Source organism: Mugil cephalus, chromosome 5, assembly GCF_022458985.1.
Source record: "Mugil cephalus isolate CIBA_MC_2020 chromosome 5, CIBA_Mcephalus_1.1, whole genome shotgun sequence".
Classification (NCBI taxonomy): Eukaryota; Metazoa; Chordata; class Actinopteri; order Mugiliformes; family Mugilidae; genus Mugil; species Mugil cephalus.
Genome location: NC_061774.1, coordinates 5,679,688 through 5,706,287, shown reverse-complemented (window position 1 = coordinate 5,706,287; position 26,600 = coordinate 5,679,688). Strand labels below are relative to the sequence as shown.

Here is a 26,600-nt window from a genome sequence, read left to right as displayed (position 1 = left end):
GCGTGTCATACATACATGTGAAAGAGCCTTGGATGTATGGAAAGAGCATGTAGCGCCATAGACATTAATATGCATTGATGTATTAATGTCTATGGGTGTACCTGCTAAAGAGAAAAATAAATAAAAAATGACGGAGTAAAAGTAGGAAAACTTTGAGCAAATATACTGGTAAATACAGGTATGAAATAATAATAATAATGGCCGGGTGTTCTGGGCGGCTGAGTAAATAAAGGCCCCGGTCACTCTTAGGGGAAATACGGTATTTGATTTCTGAGGATAGAGTAAAAACTATGAAAATCAATAAAATGCATTGTGAGTGATTCATGTTGATGTGTGACTGGCTTGGACGCATGATGATGCAACTGCGCTGTGACAATGTCCAGCAATGTGAGAGAGGGCCCAAATGTAAGATACACTGACCAGAAAGGCAGGATGAGCAACTCAAAGTAGATTTCATGATGTCTTAGTAAATAAGGAACAAAAGGTGCTGCATAGGTCAGCAGGTTAAATCTAAAAACACAAGTCCAACAAAAGGTGAAACACAATCCAAAAAGAAAGCAAAAACCCTGAATGAAGAATAGAAGAAGAGAATGCTGGAACAAATGGAACAACAATTGTAAGAAAGACAGGAGGCTATATAAACACACAAAAACACACACACAATAACATGGCAGGTGCCTCCTCACACATGACTCAGCTCAGTCAGTCTATTATTTATTATTTGCTAAATATTTTATCATCTACTCTTAATTAGTTATGGCTGCACTGTAGTTGTCATAGGAATATGTGGCTTTATGAGTGGCCCTATGGTCCCCCTCTTTGGGGGGTTATATCTGGAATTTGCATTATTTCTCTGTCCTGCACTTCTAGTTCTTCATTGTGTATAGCTTCTGTTTCAAGATGAGCAAAGCCATGGCAGCATACACTAGGCATTAACACATGGTCTGTGTGAATATATTATAAATGTTGCTCTTTTGCTCACATTGCAATGCCATACATGTTCATATAAATGTAGCATGCATGCACTCACATCTCTTTGACCCTGTTTCCTCTTTTAGTAAATCCACTTTCAGATCTGTAGCCTGATCAACAAGTCATCAGCATGCATATGCAGTGTTTAACAGGGCAAGTGGAAAGTCTGATAGAACGTAAAGAAAGTTTAGCCAATCTAAAACAAGATTTTTCAATGACCTTTCTTAAAACATAATTACTACTGTGTCAGTCCTTTGCCTACAAGTCCTCTGTAGATGCTGGACACTGGACCACAGAATACAGCCTCAGTGAAATCATATTTGGTTTGTAGATGTTAGCTTACCCTAAGCTTATTATTACAGAACTATACATCTTTACAGGCTTTATATGGCTACTTATACAGTTAGTATAGTTTTAAATTGCGGCCCGGTCCCTTTACCTCTCAGTGTGGTTTGGAAGCATGTGGTTTTCAACCAGCCAATCAGAAAAGAGCAAGGAAACATTCTCAGGATCAAATGTGTCTCCAGTGTCCACCTCTGCATGAACACTGAGCATAACTCCTTTACTAGGTACCATGAAGAAGTGGTCTAATGTTGTCTAATGTCATAATGTGGATGTTAACAAGTGTCTGAATCAGCACGTATGTTGTAATGCTCTAAATTCATGTTTACATTTGTTAACCACTTAGCGGTGATCTTGATTTTCTGCATGAAAATGAAAAAAAATGAAAAATTTCACAAAAGTTAAAAAGTCTCCATATGCCTTACAATAGAATATCCAAGAATTTCAGTTTGTGCCTTATAAAGGGTTAAAGAGACGGGACATGGACATTAAATCACATTATAATAGACTCAAAACTACAATTCTGAACCTGCACATCGGCGCAATATGATCTGTTTAATAAATGCAACTCAAGTAACGATAATAGAGTCCAGAATAGCTCATGTCTAGCGAGGCAGGAAATGCTGTCTGAACATGATAATCAGTCAGATGTATTTGGTGTTATTGCCACTCCTCTGTCTGTCACTGAAACAGTTTTGCTAAGACGGGTCAGGATGGCTCTGCTGTGGATAACATTGCTTTTTCTTCATCGAGGATGTAAGTCTGATTGTAATATTCATGTTAACTCAATGTCTCATGGTTCATGCATATTTTTGTATCCTTTGTGTTTTTTTTAACAGTGTAGACTAAATGTTCCCTGTTGATTCATGATATGTACTTTATACACTTGCAGGTACACTGGTTCCAGTGATCACAGTTCAACTTGGTGCACCTGTGACCTTCACATATGTGCGGCCGGAAAAAGATTTAAACTACTGGGCAGTTCACTGGTAGAAGCAGAGGGCTGAAGAGACCCTGACATTTAGTGCAGGACTGGAGAGTAGGAAAAATAATCACTACGGACCAATATTTCTGCCTCAAGAATGGAAATGAAGCAAAATGAGATGATTAGCAATCTGACAGTTTTTAGGACAATTCAAGAAGATGAGGGAATGTACCACTTGGACTGGGACATATTTGACATTAAAAGGTAACAAATAATAAGTTACTTATTGACAGTTAATATTTATTAATGGATTCACAATATTGAATTGAAGATAATGTCTGGTTATTACTCATTCAAGATTTATTTTGTTTCTGGGGCTAGCATTTGTTAGTATTTCTGCACAAGAAACAAACAAAACAGAAGAGTGTTTCTACACATGTTATATGAGCAAAATGTCTTTCAATTGTTCATTATATAGGAAACATGAGAGGACATCAAACTATTTCTGTTGTTCAGACAGTATCAGATCCAGTCCGTCCAGGAGACTCAAGTGACTCTCTGTGTTCAGTCTCTCTGACTCTGAGGACAAGACATGTCCAGGAAATCTCAGTGTGTTCTGGTTTTAGAGCTGGATCACAGAAATCTCATCCAAACATCATCTACACTGAGGAGATTATGAGTAATAAATGTGAGAAGAAATCTGAGACTCAGAAGAGATGTGTTTATCACTTCACTAAGAACATCAGCTCATCTGATGCTGGGACTTACTACTGTGCTGTAGTGATCTGTGGTCAGATGCTGTTGCTTGGAAATGGAACTCATCTACAAATCAGAGGTGATTCTGAGTTCACTAATGAAGGTAATACCCTGAATATGTTATATCATTATGATTTGCAGTGTTTTTATCTTTTTACTAATGTTTCTTTCTTTTTTTGTAGCTCAAACAGCAAATTGTGAATTTATTGTGTTAGCAATGATCTGCTTGGCAATATCTGTGATCGTAAATAATTTTTTCATCTTTAAAGACTCTTCAAGAGGAATATGTGGACAATTCGAAGGTAAGTTCTACTGAATGATACACTTAAATTATCTATCAGCAGACACATTTCTATGTGGTTTTATGTTTCATGTGTGTCTTATTCATCATTAGGCCCAGAAAGTAACGCTTCACAAGATAACTTGAGACAAGCGGTTAATGATAATGTAAGTAGTGACACCAAATCATGTGATTTGTCAGTGTTTTAACATGATCCCCAGCAGAAGCAATAAGTGAGTACATATACAGTATATGAGCGCTTTACTTTCTGTACAGGCTGAAGATGATCTGAACTATGCTGCTACGCTGCATTTCACTGGAGGGAAACCAACAAGAAAAAGAAAGAAGAAAGAGTTGTACAAACAAGAATATGTTTATTCTCAAGTTACTGGCTGAATGTACTGTATATGTGTGAATTGCGTTTTCTTTTTAAACTTTATCAAGAGAGCTGTTAAAACAAAAATGTGAAGACTACATGTGCTTTATGATCATTCTTTTACAAGGATTATGAGTTTGTATGTGCATGTTAATATGCTTTATATACAAAATTATAAAAGTAAAAAATAAAAACATTTTAATGTTTTTTGTTTTGTTTAAATTAGCACATTAAAGTTATTAAAGATTGTAGCTTCTTGTTTTTTTGTCCTATTTGTTTCCAACCTTTACGTATCTGTTTTAATTATGGTCTTTCAAATATTAATTGCCATGTGTAAAGACATTATGTAAATAAATGACTCATACGCTGTATGAATGCTAATTACAATATGAGACAGACTACCACTTTTCAGATTCTGAAGCACTTGTGAACTTATTAATAAACTCTTTGAAGTGCAGTGTGGTCTGTGTTCTAGTGATGTGTAAGTCCTGAACAAATGGTTCGAATCTTGAGAGTCATTTTATTGACTCCTGAGTCATGAGTCCTCCTCTCTAATAAGTCATTCACTAACTCGTTTCTGCTACTTCTTGCTAACTAACTGCAAGGAAGAGACCAGATGTCACTATTGTTTTACTGCTATTGTAACTGTATTTGTATAAATCAAATTCATATCCGTATTAGCCCCGTGGGTAAAAGGAACACCTCTGATTTCTTGTTTTAACTCAACTCCACTTTCCCTACATGCTGTGATCCATGAATGAACAAATCACTCAGGTGCTCACAGTGACCTGGCCCCAGTCACAATGCCTCATAGTGTTGTGTATTGATGTGTTGATGAAAAGAAGTGATCAGCGCTGACAAGTCTTCTCTTGCATTTAAAAAAGCTTTATTTCGAGAAAGAACAGTGTCAAAAACTCTTTCCAAATCTGAGGGAGCTTCAGGTGCCAATTGTAGAATCCCCTCTCCTTCAGCTCCAACACTCTCCTTATATCTTGTTTCCCACCAAAGACAAAGTCGTTAGGTTCATTGGTGATTCTAAATTGGCTGTAGATGTGTGTGTGAGTGTGAATGGTTGTCTGTCTCTCTGTGTTAGCCCTGAGATAGACTGGAGACTTGTCGTGGAGGTGGACCCCACCTCTCACCCAATGACAGCTGAGAATGAAAATGAGCCACTGGTGTTTTACTGACATCGTAACAGTCAAAAGAAAGAGATGACTCAGGCAATTATGATATTAGACTAACGGTATGTGAAAACCTATCACAAACATTCTTATGTAAATGATGTTTTTGCCCATTGCTGGAATTTATCCTTTTTGCTAATGTTGCACTGTTGAAACTTAACTCTTTCTGTTTCACAATGAAATAGGTAAGTTTCAAATCCGCTTTTGTGCATGCACTCAGAGATAAAGCAACAGCTCTTAGATAGCTATAAATATACTCATTGAGTCTGGGGTTAAGTTATAGAATTAAAGTTCACCTCAGATTCCTAAGACCAGGACCTTGAATCTGTTTTCAATTCAATTCAATTCAATTCAATTCAATTCAATTCAATTCAGTTCAATTCAATTCAATTCAATTCAATTGAATTCAATTCAATTCAATTCAATTCAATTCAATTCAATTCAATGCAATCCAATCCAATCCAATCCAATCCAATCCAATCCAATCTTATTTGTATAGCATCAATAACAACACAAATTGTCTCAAGGCGCTTTACTAAAACTGGCCTGAAACCTCCAGAGCAAGCCTGAAGGTGACGGCAGCAAGACAAAACTCCCTTTAACAAGAAGAAACCTTGAACAGAACCCAGAGGGAATCATCTGCCTGAGTCCAGCCGGGTAGAAACAGAGAAGAGAGAGAAAAGAAGAGCAGGTGAAACAAGAATAACAAACCTCTGTCATAGTTACATACAACATCGGACTAAAGGAAACATGCAGAATCAATGTCCCTTTCTAAATATTCATAACTGACGACAGTCCTCATTAAATTCTACACGCAGTGAACCACAGACCTCTTAGTGGAATCTAACTAGATAAAAAGTGCTTCTAGGTTTGAAGTGGAAACTGAGAGTAAAGCCTTTTCTCAGCTACTCTAGTGTGACTGTGAAGGCTGAGGCACAAAACAAATGTATCAATCAAACATTTTGTTGAAACCTTTTTAATGAATGTATTATTTACTGAAGACAGTCACTTTGAAACATAATGTTCACACGTTTAAAGACCTGTCTTAATATTACAGTTGCATGCATTTTACTGAAAGTCTCCATTAACTCTTCAGTTTGCCACAAACTATGACTAGAGGAAACTTACAGTCTTTTCAGTGAGGCGTAAAGCAAAAATATACGTTAATAATTAGACAAACTTGTAAAGTAACTGGTTGGTTCAACTAAGGCCGAAGAAGCCTCATCTAGCTAGGATTCTGAAATCAGTTTTGCTGTTTAGGGTGTGTATCGAGTTAGAAATAGGTTTATAATTGTTAAAAAGAGAAAGAGAATCTCCAATTAAGTTGCATTTTTCAGAAAACAAAATGAATCAGAAGCCTGAGGAATCTTAGATTAATGTTTCTAGCATAAGGTTCTAGCATTAGGTAAGAACCAATGTACGGTAAAATAAGGCACATGGAGAGAATTTGGGTGAGGACCAGCACACAGCTTTTGACTCACATTTACATTCAGTATTTAACATGAGAATACACACATTCTCCTGGATTCAACTCTTTCTTCTTTCTTCCTCTGGCAGGGAAATGCAGCGCAGCATAGTTGAGATCACCTTCAGCCTATGCAGCAAATAAAAAAAGACATTCTGTTACACTGAGCCCTTGGGAATCACGCTAGTGAAATAACAAATAATGTGAGTTGCTGTAATTACTTTGTCTTTAACTGGTTGGCTCATATTGTCTTGTCTGGCTGGTGAAGAGCTGCTTTCTGTCGCTACGTATGAATAAAAACAAGCACATTAATTTGACTTTTAAATTAGGATCAACGACTCGGTGATGGACTGCAAGAGGAATAGCGAATCAAAACTAAGATCTTAGTTGTAGTATTCAGTATTCTCTGAACAAACAGGCGGTGAACAAAGTAAGTAAACTACACTTACCTTCATGTTGTCCACATAGTCCTTTCTGAGTTCCACAACAGATGAAAATTAGATTTATAATCATAGAAATGGCCAAGCAGATGATTGCTACCACCAACACAATAACTATCACAGAACTTGCTGTTTGATCTAAAAACAGAAGAAAAAAAACATAAAATATATTTTATGATTACATGAAACTTAGAATTTTGTACATCACTCCCAGTACTAAACCTAAAATCCTACCAGTCTCCAGTTTAGTTCCATTTCCAAATAATATCTCTCCACATGTGGCCACAGCACAGTAGTAAGTCCCAGCATCAGAGGAGCTGACGTTCTTAGAGAAGCTGTAGACACATCTCTTCTGAGCCTCAGATCTCTTCTCACATTTATTACTCATATCTCCATCCGTGTAGATGATGTTTGGGTGAGATGTCTGTGATCCAGCTCTGAACCAGAACACACTGAGATCTCCTGGACACGTCTTGTCCTCAGAGTCAGAGAGGACTGAACACTGGAGAGTCACTGAGTCTCCTGGACGGACTGGATATGATACTGTCTGAACAACAGTCCTCTCAGTGTTTCCTGATTTAAAACAAAACAGTATTAAAAACTGAGCACTTCCAATCATATCTTGGGCATTTTCACATCATGATAATTGATTAAGTAAATCAAACCTTACCTTCTACTAACAAATATGTCCCACTCCATTTAGTCTTTATCCACTCTGTGACTCCACAGTGGTACATTCCTTCATCCTCTTCAACTGTGCTCAAAATGGTCAGGTTACTAAAACTGTCATCACTACGTAAGTCAAATCTTGATTTTGAAATGTTTGGTGCGTACTCTGTTCCAGATTTAAACAATGTTACAATTATATTGAGAGAATCTCCAACACTCTGCTTGTACCAGTGGATTCCTCTATTGCTGATTTCTACGTTTGGTATAACACATGTAAATGTGGCTGGTTCACCAAGATGAACTGTTTTCACTGGAAGCAGCGTATCTGAAGCGTATCTGCTGCAAAATCGTCTCTTTAATGTATAAATTCTCCACTGAGAAAACCTTTAGACAGAACAAAAGAGAACTTACATACTGGATGAAGACAAAGCAGTGTAATCCATAACACGATCATCTTCACATTGTGTCTTGTTCAGAGACTTTTTTGTATTTAAGAGTATGAAGGAGATGAGAAGGAGGTGACGTCACATCATAAAATGCATCTGATTGGTTTACTGAGAATAGTTTCAAAAGTACACTTCCTGTTACATTGGTCTCATACAGGGCTTTGTGAATCTGATCGCCTCTCTTTCATGTGTTGTAGCAGTTCTCAAGACTGATTGCTTTATTTGAACTGTTTATCCTAGGTGACTGTATTTCTTCATCCTTAATCATCAAGTAGCAGTTGGTATGGTCACTTATGCAGCCTGTGGTATGTCCTACAAGAAGGGTTTAAAATGCATCACAGTCTGAATCTTAAAAGGAAATATCCACAGGCTGGATCTTCACTGATAATGGTTGTGACACTGTAACAGTCAGAGGAGCCTGAAGGCCAAGAGTGTTGATTGAGCAAAATAAAGAGTTTACACTTGGTAGTAACATATGATCTGTATCTGACATCCATCTATCATAGTTATTAGAGTGTCTGGGCTGGTTTTAATATCAATGAACTATACAAACAGGGATTAGGGGAAGTTGTGGCATAGCGATTAGAGAAGCAGCTTGGGACCAAAGAGTTACTGGCCTGTTCATACATTTTGCACTGCAGACACCGAATTGTCCTCCCCGCTCCTCAGGTATAGTTGGCCAAACAGGGGTGTATCTAGTCCCTGCTGTTTTAAAGGGCATGTGGCGGGAAAAAGGTCACCAGATGCAACTGAATATTGTTTATATTAATAAAAGGGTGTTTCTCAGTATTCACAATGATCTGGAAACCTATATTAGGGTGAAAATATATGTTTCTGGATATGTGTTTGTGGTTAAATGTCCTTTTTGTTGTTTCTCTAGGTTGGAAACATTTCTGTTATAGTTGATTACTAATTTTGAGTCAGCCCATTGGGAGAGGCTTATCATTTATAAGGCAGCCATTTTGTCCATGTTTGTGTGTGTGTGGAGAGGTGGTGTTGCAAGCTGTGTTGGAGAAAAAAGAACCTATTTCAACAGTGCGAACAGCCACTATTTTGTTGGATTTTGTCGGCGCCATATTTTTTGACAAAAAGAATCCCGCTGCACATAGCCTGTTAAGAAGTGGGCTCCACTACCTCCACCTTTTTTAGATGACTGGCCTGGTGGGATCAAAATTCAGATCATATGGAAGTGATATGTATTATATATATATAAAGTTATATACATTACTCATTTGGGCATAAGACAGGCTGTGTGTATGTGTGTCTCTACTCTCTCTAAGGGCGATAAACCTGGCATCACAACCAGGTGCTGAAATGTTTAACAGCTGCAAGTGAGGAAAAACAGGTTGAAGTAAATTTCTTATCTGCTAGAAAGGTGAATATACATATTATGTTTGTACGGGAGGAAGAAAAGGCCAAACCGGAGAGGATCAGACGTAGTGCAGGTCAGCTAAGTGTAGGCAGAGCCTGGGAGCTGAGGGCTGACTTAAACGAACAGCTGATTGTCCCAGCACAGATAGTGAGCACCCACCTGCTATTGTGGTCGAAAGTAGAGAAGGTAGTGTATTTTATTGAACTTACTGTCCGATGGGAAGGCAGGGGACGAGGTGAGTGAGCGCAAGAGAGCACACAAAGGAGCACAGGGACAGAAAGAGCACTGATAAAATGAATAACATGGCTGAGCACAGATGGCCTAGTGAGGAAACACCATCATAGAGGAAAGTCTGCACTAGGAGCCGTTCACAGCCCCCAACCGAAGGGCCAACACGGTTGGAACCACCCTGGCCCAGGCTGATGGAGAAGTCCAGGCCCCACATCCATAGACAGTGACAGGGCCCCCCCATCCCGCCGGACCAGGACCATCCCCACAGCATTGCCACAGCCAGAACCGATCACAGCTTCCAGAGAGGACAGTCCTCAGTGAGGAAACACCAGAGCTTGAGTAAAAGATAAAACAACAACAACAAGAACAAGAACAACAACAATAATAATAATATATAAAAAGTAAACAATTAAAATTAAATAAATATAAATAAATATCTTCATAATGGATAGATCAATAAATATAATAAATAAATAAACTAAATAAATTAATCCAGCGTGCGTAAATCAAGCTAAAATAGCTAAGCTACAAAGGTGGGTCTTGAGTCTCTTTTTACTCAAAGTATATCCACTTCATAAATGGTGTCTCTATCCTGTCCTAATTGCCATTTCTTTAATCAAATTATTGCCAACATGAGTTTGTGTTTCTGTAGTCAAAATAAAGTCAATATCTGGAAACAAATTAAAATTTTCACTAAAGTTGAGCTAAATGAGTGATATGTTAGACAGGGGTTTGGGGCTGGTTTGACTCAGCTAGAAGTTTTTGTGATTTGTGGCAAGATAAACAAGAGCCCTAGACAGGTGTCATCAGCGTGCTCTGATTGACAAGTAGTGTTAACCAAACAAGCATGGGCGTTTTTCTGAAATGTGATTAATATTTAAGCCTGTTTAAGTCATGTATGGCTTTATAACTCACAAAGGTTTTAGTCACTCCACATGCATGTCTTTCGTCTGCAGCACAGTATGACGAGGCAGCAACATGCACGCCAGATGTACATGTGAAAGAGCCATGGATGTATGGAGAGAGCATGTAGCGCACTGAGTGTGGGACATCCACGACCCTCAGTGAGAGACAGAGTAACAGCAGAGAACAGAGGAGCGGCAGCTGTATTTAGTGTGGAAGAGCCGTCACCATCACAAAACGGTCAGAGAGAATTATAACAGGACTGAGTATGTCCCGGTACGCCATAAAATGTCCTGGTATATCATAGGTTAAAATCTACAAGTGCCAGTAGCATACTCCATTCTGTACATTTTCTACCAAAGTCAAGGTATGGCAAGCACCATACCTTGCTATACCCAAAGGACGCCACTGTGTGTAACAAATGCATTTATACAAGCTGCAATCCTTTGCCATGCCATCTCACGTCTCTTCGATGCAGCCACAGTGTTTGACTTTTCGGTGAGATTTATTGGTGGATCAGCGCTCATGATTGTGATTGGTCTGCTGCCTTGGCCTTCACAACAAGACAAACCTGGGTTGAGTGACCGAGTTGATAACCGGCGTTGTGATACAGCTTATCCAGATTGTCATTGTTGTGGACAGGTTTAGCTGGGTAGGGAGTAACTCCGGGTAAGTTGAGCTTGCTTCGTGATACAGGCCTCTGATTTCAGACAAGACGGTCTAGTCATCATCAAAAAACATCGAATCAAAGCCATCATTTTTATTTTTCCACTAGAGCGCTGGGTCCGACACCTCTCCCAAGTTATGTTCCAGAGCACTTAAAAGTAGGACAGTACTGCAAATTTGTTACAACTCCAAAACTCTGTGATATGCATTTATCACGATAGCAGCGTACGCCCCCCCCCCCCCCCCCCCCCTCTGCTAATGCTGACTCGGCATGCAGTGTCCTCCACTCGGCTGTAAACAAGCTACAAACACAGCCATAACCATGGCTCTCCCACCTCCATACTGCCAACATTCAGCTAGCATTAAGCCAGTTCTGTGAGGACCACGGGGAGAACATCAACAGTCTCACCAGCTATGTCACTGATTACATAAACTTCTGTGCAGACCTCACCATTTCCACCGGGACTGTTAGACTGTCCTCCAACAATAAACCTTGGATTACCTGTGACATCAAGGCTCTCCTCAAGGACAAAAAGAGGGGTTTCAAGTTGGGGGATAGGGAGCAGATGAAGACTGTGCAAAAAGAACTGAAGAGGAACATCAGGGAGGGGAAAGGCAGCTACAGGAGGAGGATGAAAGAACAGCTGCAGCAGAAGGATGTCAGTGGGGTCTGGAGGAGTCTGAAAACCATCTCAGGACACAACAACTCCAGACCTGAGCCGGCCAGAGACCAGGAATGGGTGAACAACCTGAACAGGTTCTTCAACAGATTCAACCAACCAGTCACCCCTCCCCCCACCTAACCAGCCCTGCTGCAGCTTCCCCTGACTGAAACATGGCTGTCACGTCCTCAACCATCCCTGCCCCTCCTCCGCGACCTGGACTGACAACACTCAAGCACTATACAGGAAGGTCCAAAGCAGACTCCATCTGCTGTGGAGACTGAGGTCCTTTGGAGTGCAGGGCACCCTCCTGAGGACCTTCTACGACTCAGTGGTCGTGTGGGCCATCTTTTATGGTGTGGTCTGCTGGAGCAGCAGCATCACGGCAGCAGAGGGAAAAAGACTGAATAAACTGGTAAAGAAAGCCGGCTCAGTCCTGGGCTGCAGTCTTGAGCCTGTGGAGGTGGTGGGGGTCAGGAGGATATTGGCGAAGCTGTTGTGAATCATGGACAATGCCTCCCACCCCCTGGATGAGACTGTCAGAGCCCTGGAAAGCTCCATCAGCACCAGGCTTCTTCACCCACGTTGCGCAAAGGACAAGGTCATTCCTCCCCTCTGCTGTCAGACTCTACAACCAGATCTGCTCCCAGTAGACCCACAACTACATATGTGATATATCTCTTACATATACTTGTGCATTATTCCTCTCAATCTTAACTATATGTACATGTACCGTTTATATTTTGTTTATATACCTGCCATTTTTTTTTTTTTTTTTTTTTTGCACTGTCTGCATCTCCCTGTCACGGAAGATGTGTGAACATATACGTACATTTATTTCTACAAGCATACCCACTTCTTTACGTGAACACAGCCTTGTTTGTTGTAATATAGCTTTTAGAACAGCACACAGTATCCTCCCAGCCTGCATGTCCATGTGGGGCCCATAAGGGTTAAATTTGGGCTGCAGATAAGGGTCCCAAGTGGGTTTGTCCGCAGCTTCCATGGTGATCCCACCTGCGTTTGCCCATTTGGGCCGCAAGTACAGTAGGTTCTGACTGGGTTTCAGGTGGGGACCAACTTGCTGAGTTGCACAGGACCCAGCTAGGCCTCATATCTTTGCCCACATGGGCATGAAGGGGGGTCAGACTGGACCTTAAATGGGGCCCAACTTAAAATTTGCCCTTTTTATACCCACTTAGCCCACTAAGCCCACTTAGCCCACTTGCATCTCTTATGGGGCTCATACAGCCAGCCCACATGGGTTTCACATGTGGGGCCCATGTACCTCAAACCACATGGGACCTGCAAAATTTCCCCAGTTCAACCCCATGCCCACTCAGTGCCCACATAGCCCATATTTAACCCTTGTGGGCCCCACATGGACATGCTGGCTGGGCTCTGGCATAGTTGGTCAGGCCTTCATCCTACAGCAAAATAATGACCCAAAACTCAAGTCCAAGCTTTACCAGAACTGCCTCAGGATAAAAACAAAGATGGAAAGCTTGAAAACATGGAGTGGACGATGTCTCCATGGCCCAGTCTCTAGACTTTAACACCATGGAGCTGGTTTGTGATGAACTGGACAGAAGAGTGAAAGCAAAGCACCCTGCAAGTGCCACACATTTCTGGGAACTTCTGCAACAAAGTTGGGACGAACTCCAAAGATGGTTACTTTGATGAGTTGAAAATCTAAGATAGATTTTGGGTTATATGTTGGTTCCATGATTATTATTATTACTCGTTTTTAACTTCAGTTGTTTCTTTGGTCTACGCTTTCATTAAAATGAGACATTAAACTGCAGAAATATTGGAATGTTCTAAAACTTTTGACCAGTTTTGTACATTTTTGATATTTTTATATTCTATCACTGCTTGTGATGTTGAATGTTGAATGTCTGCTGCTGTTAACAACCAGAATTTCCCCCACTGTGGGATGAATAAAGACATATTTTATCTTAGTTAGTGTTTTTGTCTGAGACAGGTAGATTGCAGTTTAAATATTTTAGTCTGAAGTCTTCTCAGCTATTTCTCTAGCACCACCATGGGGTAAAGCAGTGATTATCAGTGATGTTGTTGAATATGTTTATTGTGAGACTAAATCAACACTCTTGGCCTTCAGGCTCCTCAGACGGTCATAATGCCACAACCATTATCAGTGAACATCTAGCCTGTGGATATTTCCTCTGAGATTCTCTGAGTTGCTTTAGAGTAAATGGAGTGGGACGTATTTGCTAGTAGAAGGTAAAAATGTCATCTACTGAGCTTTTCAGTCCTTCTAATCATGATGTGAAAGTTATCAGCAAATGTGTTTGGAAGTGCTCAGATTTTAATACTGTTTAATACTGTTTTCCACTGAAAGGACTGTTGTTCAGACAGTATCAGGTCCAGTCCGTCCAGGAGACTCAGTGACTCTCCAGTGTTCAGTTCAGATGGAGATATGAGTAATACATGTGAGAAGAGATCTGAGACTCAGCGCAGATGTGTGTACAGCTTCTCTAAGGACGTCAGCTCCTCTGATGCTGGGACTTACTACTGTGCTGTGGCCACATGTGGAGAGATATTATTTGGAAATGGAACTAAACTGGAGATTGGTAGGATTTTATGTTTAGTACTGGGAGTGATGTACAAAATTTAAAACCTCGTGAAATCTCCTCTCCTCCAGAAACATTAATATGTTTTTTCCTTCTGTTTTTACACCAAACAGCAAGTTCTGAATTCATTGTACTGGTAATAGCAATCATCTCTTTGGCCATATCCGTGTTTATAAATATTGCTGTCATCTGTTATCGAACTCCGAGAGGAGTATGTGGACAATGTGAAGGTAAGTGTAGTTTATTTTATCTATATTTCAAACACTCCCGCGGTTTTACTCAAAAACTTTGTTCAGGGAATTAAGTGCAATGTTGTACAACGTAGGACACTGGGATGGATAAATATCAATAAGAATTATAAAATCTTACATTTGTTTAGTTTTGAGTGACATTCTTGTTGCTTATTCCAGACACCTCCATCACCGAGCTGTTGATCTGAATAGAAAAAGTTATATAATGTTCTTGTTTTTATTCATCATTAACCACCACAGAAAGCAGCGAGATGACGAGATGATTTGAGCCAAGCAGTTTATTATGATGTAAGTAGTGATAGCAAATCACTCATTCACAATCATTCATATGATTTCCAGCAGCTCAAACAGAATAGCTTTTAATTAGCAATTTATTTGCTGCATAGACTGAAGGTGAGCTGAGCTACGCTGCGCTGCATTTCTCTGGAGGGAAACCTACAAGAGGAAGAAAGAAGAGACACATGAAGACGGAAGAAAACGTACTTTGATCTGATCAAAGCAGACTGAGTCCAAACCTGAGCCTCATTATTGATCATGGGAATCGTTGAGATCACATTTCAGCTTTAGGAGGCTTATTCAACTTGATTTGAACAAAGTGATTCTTTATTGGTCTTATTTTGAAAATGTTCTTTGTGGAACAAGAACTACTGCACTGAAAGACTAAAAGTTCCTCTATTCGTATTTTGTGGTTAATAAGATCAGCATGGGTGCCTGTATGTATAGGTTTAGGACAGATGTGTTGTACTATAAAGTGAAAATATCTGTCTTCAGACAATATTACATGCAGTAATAAAGGTTTAAAAACATAATTTTTATTGTCTCTCCAATCATTTGTATTTTTAAACATTAAAACAGATTGTGAGCGTATTTGAATGTTTCTGTCCCAAGATAAGGCTTTTAGTTTTAACCACCGCAAACGTGACTGGAGTCAAAAAGCTGTTAGATGGCTAACCTAGAAAACAGAGAGCTGTTTTCAGCTATGAGCTTTTAGACAGTTGCACAGAGAAACTTAAAACCCTTGGTCTCAACATGAGTAAGTCCTTGTCATTCAGAAATGCGTTGTGAAAAGTGAATTTAAAAGACATAACGTTTTCAATATAACTTTTTTTTTTTGTATGAAAAGTGCTTTACAAATAAAGTCTGATGAAATGATTGCTTGAAATAGCATCCTTAGACATCACATGAACAATTATTTTGAACAACAAATATAAAACATGAACAAAAGAAACACAAAAAAGATTATTTAGATTTGCTTTATATGAAAAATAACATCAGGTATATAATAACAGAAAGAGTAATAGTATATACAAACTTATAATTATATCCTTGTCTGATGTATCGAAAATAAGGAGCATCGACTTTGGTTCTTAATATGAAAAAGGTGGCTACCATCACAGGTTGGTAGCTGTTTAGGTGAACATCAGCTCAAAAATATCTTTTTGTTTAGAAGGTAATAGTGGGATCTCAACACTGAAGCCTCCAGTAAGACAATCGATCGTTCATAGACTTCTTCATAGAAAGCTTTTTATTTATTTATTTTTAAGATGGTTAGACATCAATTGCTATTATGATAATGTGGGACAACTATAATAAAGTACACAAGAAATACAATAAAAAGTTAATATTATTACTATGTCATTATAGGTCTAGGTATTAAGATATATTTATATGAAAAATAAAAACAAGCTTAAAATAAAAGTTAATGTAAAATAAACTTTCATGAAACATCCCTTTCTTGCTAAAAAATAAAGTAAAATAAAATAACAACCCACAACATTTTTTCTTATTCACACAAAGGGTTAGTGATACAAACCAGGCCACAGAAACACAAACTCATATTCACATATCCAGGGACAGAAACATTTCCTTCACTCTTGAGCCTTTTCTGCTTCATTTGTCTTGTAGTTTTCCCGCCAGACAAATAGAACTTGTGAAGAGGTGCTTTCTATTCCTAATGATGTAGGAATAAAACAGAAATACTGATTATTCAGAAGGATTTAGTAGATGATTTATCAACTTAAAGTTGTGAAACTGTCTTGAAAAATGACACTTAATTTACTAGAATGTTAAAATATATAATTTCATAAACTAAACTCACCTTCATATTGTTCACACATTGCTCTTGGAGTTTGACAACAGATGAAAACAAAATGTGCGATCATACATATGGCCAAGCAGATTGTTGTTATCACCAGCGCAACTAATTCAGAACCTGCTGCGTGAGCTAAAAAACAGAGAAAATGATACCAGAGCTTCAGAAATAGACTATTAGTCACAATGCCATCAACGTATTTTAAGTAATAGTTCATTCATTAAAGGCAAAATCCTACCAGTCTCTAGTTTAGTTCCATTTCCAAATAAAATCTCTCCACATGTGGCCACAGCACAGTAGTAAGTCCCAGCATCAGAGGAGCTGACATCCTTAGAGAAGCTGTAGACACATCTCTTCTGAGTCTCAGATCTCTTCTCACATTTATTACTCATATCTCCATCCGTGTAGATGATGTTTGGATGAGATGTCTGTGATCCAGCTCTGAACCAGAACACACTGAGATCTCCTGGACACGTCTTGTTCTCAGAGTCGGAGAGGACTGAACACTGGAGAGTCACTGAGTCTCCTGGACGGACTGGATATGATACTGTCTGAACAACAGTCCTCTCAGTGTTTCCTGTTTTAAAACAAAACAGTATTAAAATCTAAGCACTTACAAACACATTTTCTGATAATTTTCACATCATGATTAGAAGGACTGAAAAGCTCAGTAGATGACATTTTTACCTTCTACTAACAAATATGTCCCACTCCATTTAGTCTTAAGCACCTCTGCGATTCCACAGTGGTACATTCCTTCATCCTCTTCAACTGTCCTCAAAATAGTCAGGTTACTAAAACTGTTATCAGTACGCAAGTCAAATCTTAAATTTAAACCTGGTGCAAACTGTGGTGCTGTAGATGACCATGATGTCGCAATTATATTCAGAGTATCTCCAGGATGTTGCTTGTACCAATAGATTTGTAAACCGTTGAAGTCATCAGGTACAACACATGTAAAAGTTGCTGGTTGCCCAAGTTGAACTGTTTTCACCGCTGTCAGCGTATCTGAATGTTACAACAGAGAGAAAACAACAAATGAAAACAGTGTATGATGTGGAGAAGTGACAATTCAAAATGATCTTTCTGGTGTGTAAAATCTCTACTAAGAAACTGTTTAGACAGAAAAAAAGAGCACTTACATACTGGATGAAGACAAAGCAGTGTAATCCATAACACGACCATCTCGTTTTGATGTTGTGGTTGTGAGGAAACTTCTTGCTTTTTGAGCGACTGAAGGATGTGACATGGTGGTAAGTTCACATATATCAAAATGCACCTGATTGGTTCACACAGGACAGATTCAAAAGTAAACTTCCTGTCACACTTTTCCCCTGCTCAGCATAGTGAAGCAATATCCACTCTCTTTCAGTTTTTTTTAACCAAATCAACATTTCTCTGTTTTAACTCTTTTCCTGTCTCTGGGTAAATTCCTTTGTCTTCATACTTGTATACAAGTAAGTAAGCAGAAGTCGGTATGATCACCTTTTCACTTTTTGTTTTATGTAGTGCAAGATGGTTTAGCCTCACTAAAACCAAAGCAGAACTAACTTGGCAAGCTATTCGGTCTTCATCACTCAAAATGACACAGTCTGTTCCACAGCAGTAGGACCATCTAAGACAAACAGAAAAAAACAAAAAACAAATCAGTCCTCCTTTGGTCAAATCATCCATCCAGTGACAGTGTAGGGGTTGATCTGAATGCAGTCCCATCAGTCAGAGTCAGTCTCTAAAATATGCGTTTTCCTCGTCCATTCATGTCAAAACAGTCCATTGAAATATGCTAACCAGCGTTTACAGGCTATAGTGTTTGAGATGTTTGGCATACAGTTAAGTCCCGCCCCTAAAAAAAGGTCACTGTGTTTACAAACTGTGAAGGGGTCTATAAATATGGAGTTATTGTGTGCTCCACTAATGTCTTTTCATGTTTGCTAAGATCAATATGTGTAAGATCAAACAACAGAGGCTTATGGGTAGTGTAAGCTTTTTTCGCTATCGAAAGCATCCGAATAAAATTTTATTTCTCAGAATCAAAGGAGAAAAATTATAAGTGATGGCCACAACATGAAGCTACTTTATTGTTGAATTATCAGTGATACTCGGATGTGTTTGCGTTGAGAAATGTCTCATTAAAAGAAATGCTTAAAATAGTGAGAAAAACACTTCCGGTCGGGGTGTCCTCGATTCTCCAATCAGATTAAAGATCGCAGTGTCATATTTCGTCGCGAACGGGTTATTATTGTAGTGAATGGAGGGCTGCGGCCTCTGCTCTAAGCGTCTCTTACCGCCGCGTGAGGGCGTCTAGGGGCGTGACAAATCGTCGGTATATTACGCCTTGGGAATGAGAACGGGTTGAGTGATCATAACCTACCATCAAATGGCTGAGCAAAAACAACAGAGAGTGCCAGCTGACCAATCAGAGCAGCTAGTTTTAAGAGGGGTTCCTTAAAGAGGCAGAAGCTAAATTTCTGCTGCAGTAATGTAGAGTATAAGAAAAATACCATCTTTCATTAATATCAACGCCTGTAAAAAATATTCTGGTAGACCTCCAAATATAAAATCATGAACTTATAAAACAACATATTACTGACCCCTTTAATAAATTAAACAAATTAGAGATCACACCCTTCAAAGCAGCACAAGACGTGTGTAGCAGGAAATGCACTGTGAACGTATATTCAGTGAGATGCATTTGATGCAGATGCATTTGGTGGTGTGAATCGCCACACCTCTCACTTAAATAAAGGTCAGCAAGTTTTCTAAGACAGTGCCAAGATGGTTCTGTTCTGGGTTACTTTGCTTCTCCTTCATCGAGGATGTAAGTGATATCTTACAACGTAAAACATGTTAACTAGATCTGTAATGATTCATGCTCAAATTGTGGACTAAATTTTATTTAACTGACTTGTGTTGAACTATTTCTTAATCTAACACAGATGCACTGGTTCCACTTACCACGGTTCAACTTGGTGAACCTCCGATTCTCACATGTACATTGCAAGAAAGGAGAGATCGGCAGTCGAGCACTTCACTGGTACAAGCAGAGTTCTGGGGATACTCTGAGGTTAATTGCAGTGCTGAAGAGAAATGCAAAGCCTTCGACCAGTTCAGCAGAGACTGCTTCACGAATGGAAGTAAAACTAAATGAGAAATTTAGCAATTTGAAAATTTTAAAGACGATTCAAGAAAATGAGGGAATGTATCACTGTGCAGTCATGGACTGGACTGATAGTACCTGGAGTGGGACATATTTGTCATTAAAAGGTGAATATAGCATGTTTGGGAATTTTTGTAGACACTCGACCATTTACTGCACTGTTAAAATACTTAAAGGAGGATTTTCGAGCATACAAGATACTTTTAAAATCCTTTTGAAAGGTCATGATTCTGCATGTTCTCTCTGTGTCAGTACTCTAGCTCCCTCCCACCATCCAAAGACATGCTTCTTATTTTAGAATAAGAGATCCCTTGCAGGAAACTGCACATATTAAAAACAGGAAATACTGAGTGATTTACAATTTCTTTTTTTTATTAATTCTCTCACTACGTTTATGTGCTTAGGAAACACATTGGGTTCTTCAAACTATACTGTTGTTCAGACAGTATCAGATCCAGTCCATCCAGGAGACTCAGTGACTCTCCAGTGTTCAGTCCTCTCTGACTCTGAGAACAAGATGTGTCCAGGAGATCTCAGTGTGTTCTGGTTCAGAGCTGGATCACAGACATTTGTTCCAAACATCGTCTACACTGATGGACACAAATAATAAATGTAAGAAGAGATCTGAGACTCAGAGGAGATGTGTTTATCACTTCACTAAGAACATCAAATGGAACTCATCTACAAATCAGAGGTGATTCTGAGTTCACTAATGAAGGTAATATTTTTAATATGTTATATCATTATGATTTACAGTGTTTTTATCTTTTTACTAATGTTTCTTTTTTTTTTTTAGCTCAAGCAGCAAATTCTGAATTTATTGTGTTGGTGATGGAAATGATCTGCTTGGCCATATCTGTGATCGTAAATATTTTTTTCATCTTTAATGGCTCTCCAAGAGGAATATGTGGACAGTACGAAGGTAAGTTCTACTGAATGATACACTTAAATTATCTATCAGCAGACACATTTCTACGTGGTTTTATGTTCCATGTGTGTCTTATTCATCATTAACTGGTTTCGTTCTTATATCACAGACCGATGCTTTTATGTAAGTATGGATACATGTTCCTCAGGAACCCATGAAATTGGATGTGGTGTTCCCCAAGGGTCAATTTTAGGTCCACTTCTTTTTATCTGTACATGCTTCCTCTTGGGGCCGTCATCAGGAGGCACGGCATCAGCTTTCATAGTTATGCTGATGATATGCAACTGTACATCGCCGTGTCTCCTGATGACACAGGGCCAATTGATGCCCTTTTTAACTGCATTTCAGATACTGAGTCATGGATGGCAGCAAATTTCCTACAGCTCAACCGGGACAAAACTGAGGTTTTAGTTATAGGTCCTGAAGGCCAGAGAGAGAAACTTTTACCAAAACTTCAAGATCTTAAACCAGCACAATCAGTAAAAAATCTGGGCGTGATTTTTGACTCTGAGCTGAATTTTATTCCACATATCAAAAATATGATGAAAATAGGTTTTTATCATCTTAAGAATATAGCCAGAGTCCACCCGTTTCTCTCTCAGGCCAGTATGGAGGTGCTGATGCATGCTTTTATCTCCTGTTGATTAGATTATTGTAATGCCCTGCTTTCTGGTCTTCCCAAAAAGAGTATTTTAAATCTTCAATTATTACAAAAACTCAGCCGCACGCGTGCTGACGAAGACCAGAGGGCGGGAGCACATTACACCGGTTTTAGAGTCGCTGCATTGGCTCCCTGTATGCTTCAGGATCGATTTTAAGGTTCTTCTACTAGTTTTTAAATCTCTTAACGGCCTTGCGCCCTCTTACTTATCTGACCTGCTTTTACCATATCAACCCTCGCGGATCCTGAGGTCCTCTGGCACTGGCCTTTTATCTATACCAAAACCAAGAACTAAAACCCATGGTGAGGTGGCATTTAACTACTATATATATGTATATGTATGTGTTTATATATATGTATATGTTGCTTTTTAAGATGATATTAAACTTAAATGATTTTATTTATTTAATTTATCATTGGTATTATTTTATTCATTATCTTACAATTTTTTTATCTTCTTTTAGCTGTCCACTGTATTTACTTATTCTTTTCACGGTTTTTATCCTTTCTTATGTTTCTAGTTTTTAGTTTTAACTCCAGTGTCTCCTTAGGGAGGTCCTCCACACTAGGAGCGGTGTCCGGCTGCTGCTGGGGACGCTGTCCCTGGGTCCCTTCGGTCTGGCTGGCTTTCGTCTGTCAGGGTCGGGGGGCCTGGGTGCTGGTGCCCCCTGTGGCTCAGCTTGTGACTCCTCCCAGAGTGGATGGCCCCAAAACTAGCGCTTCCTCAATCCTCAGTGTCATCCCATGTCTACCTATTGTCAGTATTGCTGGAATTCATGTTTTATGTTAATGTTGCACTATTGAAACTTAACTCTTTCTGTTTCACAATGAAATAGATAAGTTTCAAATCCATGCTTTTAGCAGTATGAAGCAGTGGGGCCTGGGAGGCCTTTGTGCATGCACTCAGAAATAAATTAAAAGCAACAGCTGTTAGATAGCTATGAATATAGACTCATTGAGTCTGGGGTTAAGGTATAGAATTAAAGTTCACCTCAGACTCCTAAGACCAGGACCTTGAATCTGTTTTCAATTCAATTCAATTCAATTCAATTCAATTCAATTCAATTCAATTCAATTCAATTCAATTCAATTCAATTCCATTCAATTCCATTCAATTCCATCTTATTTGTATAGCATCAATAACAACACAAATTGTCTCAAGGCGCTTTATTAAAACCGGCCTGAAACCTCCAGAGCAAGCCTGAAGGCGACGGCAGCAAGACAAAACTCCCTTTAACAAGAAGAAACCTTGAGCAGAACCCAGAGGGAATCATCTGCCTGAGTCCAGCCGGATAGAAACAGAGAAAAGAGAGAAAAGAAGAGCAGTAGAAACAAGAATTACAAACCTCTGTCATAGTTACAACATTGGACTAAAGGAAACACGCAGAATCAATGTCCCTTTCTAAATATTCATAACTGACGACAGTCCTCATTAAATTGTACACGCAGTGAACCACAGACCTCTTAGTGGAATCTAACTAGATAAAAAGTGCTTCTAGGTTTGAAGTGGAAACTGAGAGTAAAGCCTTTTCTCAGCTACTCTAGCGTGACTGTGAAGGCTGAGGCACAAAACAAATATATCAATCAAACATTTTGTTGAAACCTTTTTAATGAATGTATTATTTATTGAAGACAGTCACTTTGAAACATAATGTTCACACATGTAAAGACCTGTCTTAATATTACAGTTGCATGCACTGGCTCTGAAATCAGTTTTGTTGTTTAGGGTGTGTATTTGGTTAGAAATAGGTTTATAATTGTTTGAAAGAGAAAGAGAATCTCCAATTAAGTTGCATTTTTCCGAAAACAAAATGAAACAGAAGCCTGAGGAATCTTAGATTAATGTTTCTAGCATAAGGTTCTAGCATTAGGTAAGAACCAATGTACGGTAAAATACGGCACATGGAGAGAATTTGGGTGTAATTTGGGTGTAATTTACATTCAGTATTTCACATGAGAATACACACATTCTTCTGGATTCAACTCTTTCTTCTTTCTTCCTCTGGCAGAGAAAAGCAGTGCAGCACAGTTGAAATCACCTTCAGCCTATGCAGCAAATAAAAAAGGCATTCTGTTACACTGAGCCGTTGGGAATCATGCAAGTGAAATAACAAATAATGTGAGTTGCTGTAATTACTTTATCTTTAACTGGTTGGCTCATATCGTCCTGTCTGGCTGGTGAAGAGCTGCTTTTTGTTGCTACGTATGAATAAAAACAAGCACATTAATTTGACTTTTAAATTAGGATCAACAACTCGGCGATGGACTGTGTTAGATCTCACAGGTACAGGTAAGACAGCTTCTCCATTTATATAGGGTTACAGCTTCATGTCAGCAGAGTATTACCTCAACTGAACTCAGTGATAGCTGTGCTCAAGCTGTAGACGGGGTAACTCGCCTGACTTCTAACCACCCTTAATTCTGACGTCTGCCCCGCTTCCTCACGTCCCCCGGAATCACCAGTCAGAGCGGCTTCCTGCAGCTGGGTCCGAAGTTGAGTCCCGTCAGTTGTGGTGGCTTACCCCTAATGGATCTGTGCACTTGGTATGTGCCAGGTTATAATTCAAAGGCTAGGCTGAAAGCCCTACGGACATAAAATAGTTTTAAGTAGACTTGACTAGCCTGAACAATAAGAGCTAGGTGTTGGGGCTACCATTCAAGTTGCCTATAGTTTTACTGTGATGAGTACCAGCAAAAAGGGAGAAATAATTGTCAACAAGTCTTCTGACCTTTAGAGCCAAATTTTATTTGCAGGTTCAGCTTTAGCAATTGCAACAGCTCAATAAATCAATCAAAACCAAAATCAGATATTTGTTAAAATAATATTTAGATTTCAGATAATCAATTCAAATTCAATCATATAATATTTAATCAGTAATATCCTTATCAAATTATAACTCAAAAATGAATGATGTTTCTGTCCTTTGGTAATCCCTTAAATCCTTCACAAATGTACTCCAATTGGTCTCCTCTCCCGTAAAATACTTCTGCATTTCATCTTTTACATCCTTAAACCGAGACACATCCTATCTCCCATACATCACTATGGCTAATCATCATCCCATCACTTTTGTCCAATAAGGGTGTTACATTCATATATTATTAATTAATACTTGGAAATTAGTTCATCTTCTGTACTTTTCCACTAACTGTGTATTTGGACATGTCCTGACCTGCCCTCAGGCCAACAGGTTTCAGTTCCCCTTTTTGCCCCTACTGCCTGAAATCTGTATCCTGTTTTTCTTATTCTGTTCCTGATTTCACAAACATTGGTTACATTGCTTCCACTATTATTCATCTTACACTCTGTGTATAACATTCAATCACTGAAAATCAACATGTTTAATAAAAATTATTCTTCAATCATAGTATCATACTCTTATATTCTATTAATTCAAGTTCCGATCACACACTTAGTACCGGACTTTTAGGCTGTTGGTCAGCCGAGGTCTCAACTCACTTCACAACTGCAAGAGGAAAAGCACATCAAAACTGAACAGATCTTAGTTGTAGTATTCAGTGTTCCCTGAACAAACAGGAGGCAAACAAAGTAAGTAAACTACACTTACCTTAATGTCTTTTCTGAGTTCGACAACAGATGAAAATTAGATTTATAATCATAGAAATGGCCAAGCAGATGATTGCTACCACCAACACAATAACTAACACAGAACTTGCTGTTTGATGTTTACCAGCTTCCAGTTTAGTTCCATTTCCAAATAATATCTCTCCACATGTGGCCACAGCACAGTAGTAAGTCCCAGCATCAGAGGAGCTGACGTTCTTAGAGAAGCTGTAGATACATCTCTTCTGAGGCTCAGATCTCTTCTCACATTTATTACTCATATCTCCGTCAGTGTAGATGATGTTTGGATGAGATGTCTGTGATCCAGCTCTGAACCAGAACACACTGAGATCTCCTGGACACGTCTTGTCCTCAGAGTCAGAGAGGACTGAACACTGGAGAGTCACTGAGTCTCCTGGACGGACTGGATATGATACTGTCTGAACAACAGTCCTCTCAGTGTTTCCTTTTTTAAAACAAAACAGTATTAAAAACTGAGCACTTCCAACCATATCTTGGGCATTTTCACATCATGATAAGAAGGACTACAAAACTTCAAGTAAATCAAACCTTACCTTCTACTAACAAATATGTCCCACTCCATTTAGTCTTTATCCACTCTTTGACTCCACAGTGGTACATTCCTTCATCCTCTTCAACTGTGCTCAAAATGGTCAGGTTACTAAAACTGTCATCAGTACATAAGTCAAATCTTGATTTTGAAACGTTTGGTGCGTACTCTGTTACGGATTTAAACAATGTTACAATTATATTAAGATAATCTCCAACACTCTGCTTGTACCAGTAGATTCCTCTGTTGCTGAATTCTGTGTTTGGTATAACACATGTAAATGTGGCTGGTTCACCAAGATGAACTGTTTTCACTGGAAGCAGCATATCTGAATTAAAGGAAAACATAAGAAATAATTAAAGAATATTGTGTATGATGTGCAAAAGTTCTGCTGCAAAATCGTCTCTTTAGTGTATAAATTCTCCACTGAGAAAACCTTTAGACAGAACAAAAGAGCACTTACATACTGGATGAAGACAAAGCAGTGTTATCCATAACACGATCATCTTGACATTGTGTTTTTTTTCTTTTTTGTATTTAAGAGCGTGAAGGAGATGAGAAGGAGGTGACGTCACATCATAAAATGCATCTGATTGGTTTACTGAGAATAGTTTCAAAAGTACACTTCCTGTTACATTGGTCTCATACAGGGCTTTGTGAATCTGATCACCTCTCTTTCATGTGTTGTAGCAGTTCTCAAGACTGATTGCTTTACTTGACCTGTTTATCCTAGGTGACTGTATTTCTTCATCCTTGGTCATCAAGCAGCAGTTGGTATGGTCACTTCTGATGCCTGTGGTATGTCCTACAAGAAGGGTTTAAAATGCATCACAGTCTGAATCTCAGAGGAAATATCCACAGGCTGGATCTTCACTGATAATGGTTGTGACACTGTAACAAGTGTTGATTTAGCGAAATAAAGAGTTTACACTTGGTAGTAACATATGATCTGTATCTGACATCCATCTATCATACTTATTAGAATGTGTGGGCTTGTTTTAATATCAATGAACTATACAAACAGGGATTAGGGGAAGTTGTTGCATAGCGATTAGAGAAGCAGCTTGGGACCAAAGAGTTACTGGCCTGTTCATA

At 39.0% G+C, this 26,600-nt stretch overlaps 3 protein-coding genes across 3 annotated transcripts; all 3 read right to left on the bottom strand.

The window, feature by feature from the left end:
* Positions 1-6,752: 6,752 nt before the first annotated feature.
* LOC125008400 (signal-regulatory protein beta-2-like) lies at positions 6,753-7,878 on the bottom strand. The gene is made up of 3 exons (XM_047585616.1): positions 7,818-7,878; positions 7,408-7,731; positions 6,753-7,310 (listed from the first exon to the last, which is right to left on the bottom strand). Exons 1-3 carry the CDS (start codon positions 7,858-7,860, stop codon positions 6,916-6,918), a joined length of 762 nt encoding a protein of 253 aa, XP_047441572.1. The 5' UTR covers positions 7,861-7,878; the 3' UTR covers positions 6,753-6,915.
* An 8,155-nt stretch (positions 7,879-16,033) lies between these two features.
* LOC125008393 lies at positions 16,034-17,865 on the bottom strand. The gene is made up of 5 exons (XM_047585609.1): positions 17,766-17,865; positions 17,311-17,631; positions 16,862-17,200; positions 16,630-16,755; positions 16,034-16,482 (listed from the first exon to the last, which is right to left on the bottom strand). Exons 1-5 carry the CDS (start codon positions 17,806-17,808, stop codon positions 16,400-16,402), a joined length of 912 nt encoding a protein of 303 aa, XP_047441565.1. The 5' UTR covers positions 17,809-17,865; the 3' UTR covers positions 16,034-16,399.
* Positions 17,866-24,104: 6,239 nt separating this feature from the next.
* Positions 24,105-26,011, bottom strand: LOC125008399 (signal-regulatory protein beta-2-like). The gene is made up of 3 exons (XM_047585615.1): positions 25,969-26,011; positions 25,510-25,833; positions 24,105-25,400 (listed from the first exon to the last, which is right to left on the bottom strand). Exons 1-3 carry the CDS (start codon positions 26,009-26,011, stop codon positions 24,940-24,942), a joined length of 828 nt encoding a protein of 275 aa, XP_047441571.1. The 3' UTR covers positions 24,105-24,939.
* Between the last annotated feature and the right edge of the window lie 589 nt (positions 26,012-26,600).

Excerpts from the sequence above, each read along its gene's own strand:
- LOC125008400 (XM_047585616.1), bottom strand. The coding sequence starts at position 7,860 with ATGATCGTGTTATGGATTACACTGCTTTGTCTTCATCCAGTAT. Across the intron at positions 7,732-7,817 it reads GCTTTGTCTTCATCCAGTAT|ATACGCTGCTTCCAGTGAAA; the intron begins GTAAGTTCTCTT and ends GATACGCTTCAG. Across the intron at positions 7,311-7,407 it reads GACATATTTGTTAGTAGAAG|GAAACACTGAGAGGACTGTT; the intron begins GTAAGGTTTGAT and ends GTTTTAAATCAG.
- LOC125008393 (XM_047585609.1), bottom strand. The coding sequence starts at position 17,808 with ATGGTCGTGTTATGGATTACACTGCTTTGTCTTCATCCAGTAT. Across the intron at positions 17,632-17,765 it reads GCTTTGTCTTCATCCAGTAT|ATACGCTGACAGCGGTGAAA; the intron begins GTAAGTGCTCTT and ends TGTAACATTCAG. Across the intron at positions 16,756-16,861 it reads TGGAACTAAACTAGAGACTG|CTCACGCAGCAGGTTCTGAA; the intron begins GTAGGATTTTGC and ends TCTGTTTTTTAG.
- LOC125008399 (XM_047585615.1), bottom strand. The coding sequence starts at position 26,011 with ATGATCGTGTTATGGATAACACTGCTTTGTCTTCATCCAGTAT. Across the intron at positions 25,834-25,968 it reads GCTTTGTCTTCATCCAGTAT|ATATGCTGCTTCCAGTGAAA; the intron begins GTAAGTGCTCTT and ends CCTTTAATTCAG. Across the intron at positions 25,401-25,509 it reads GACATATTTGTTAGTAGAAG|GAAACACTGAGAGGACTGTT; the intron begins GTAAGGTTTGAT and ends GTTTTAAAAAAG.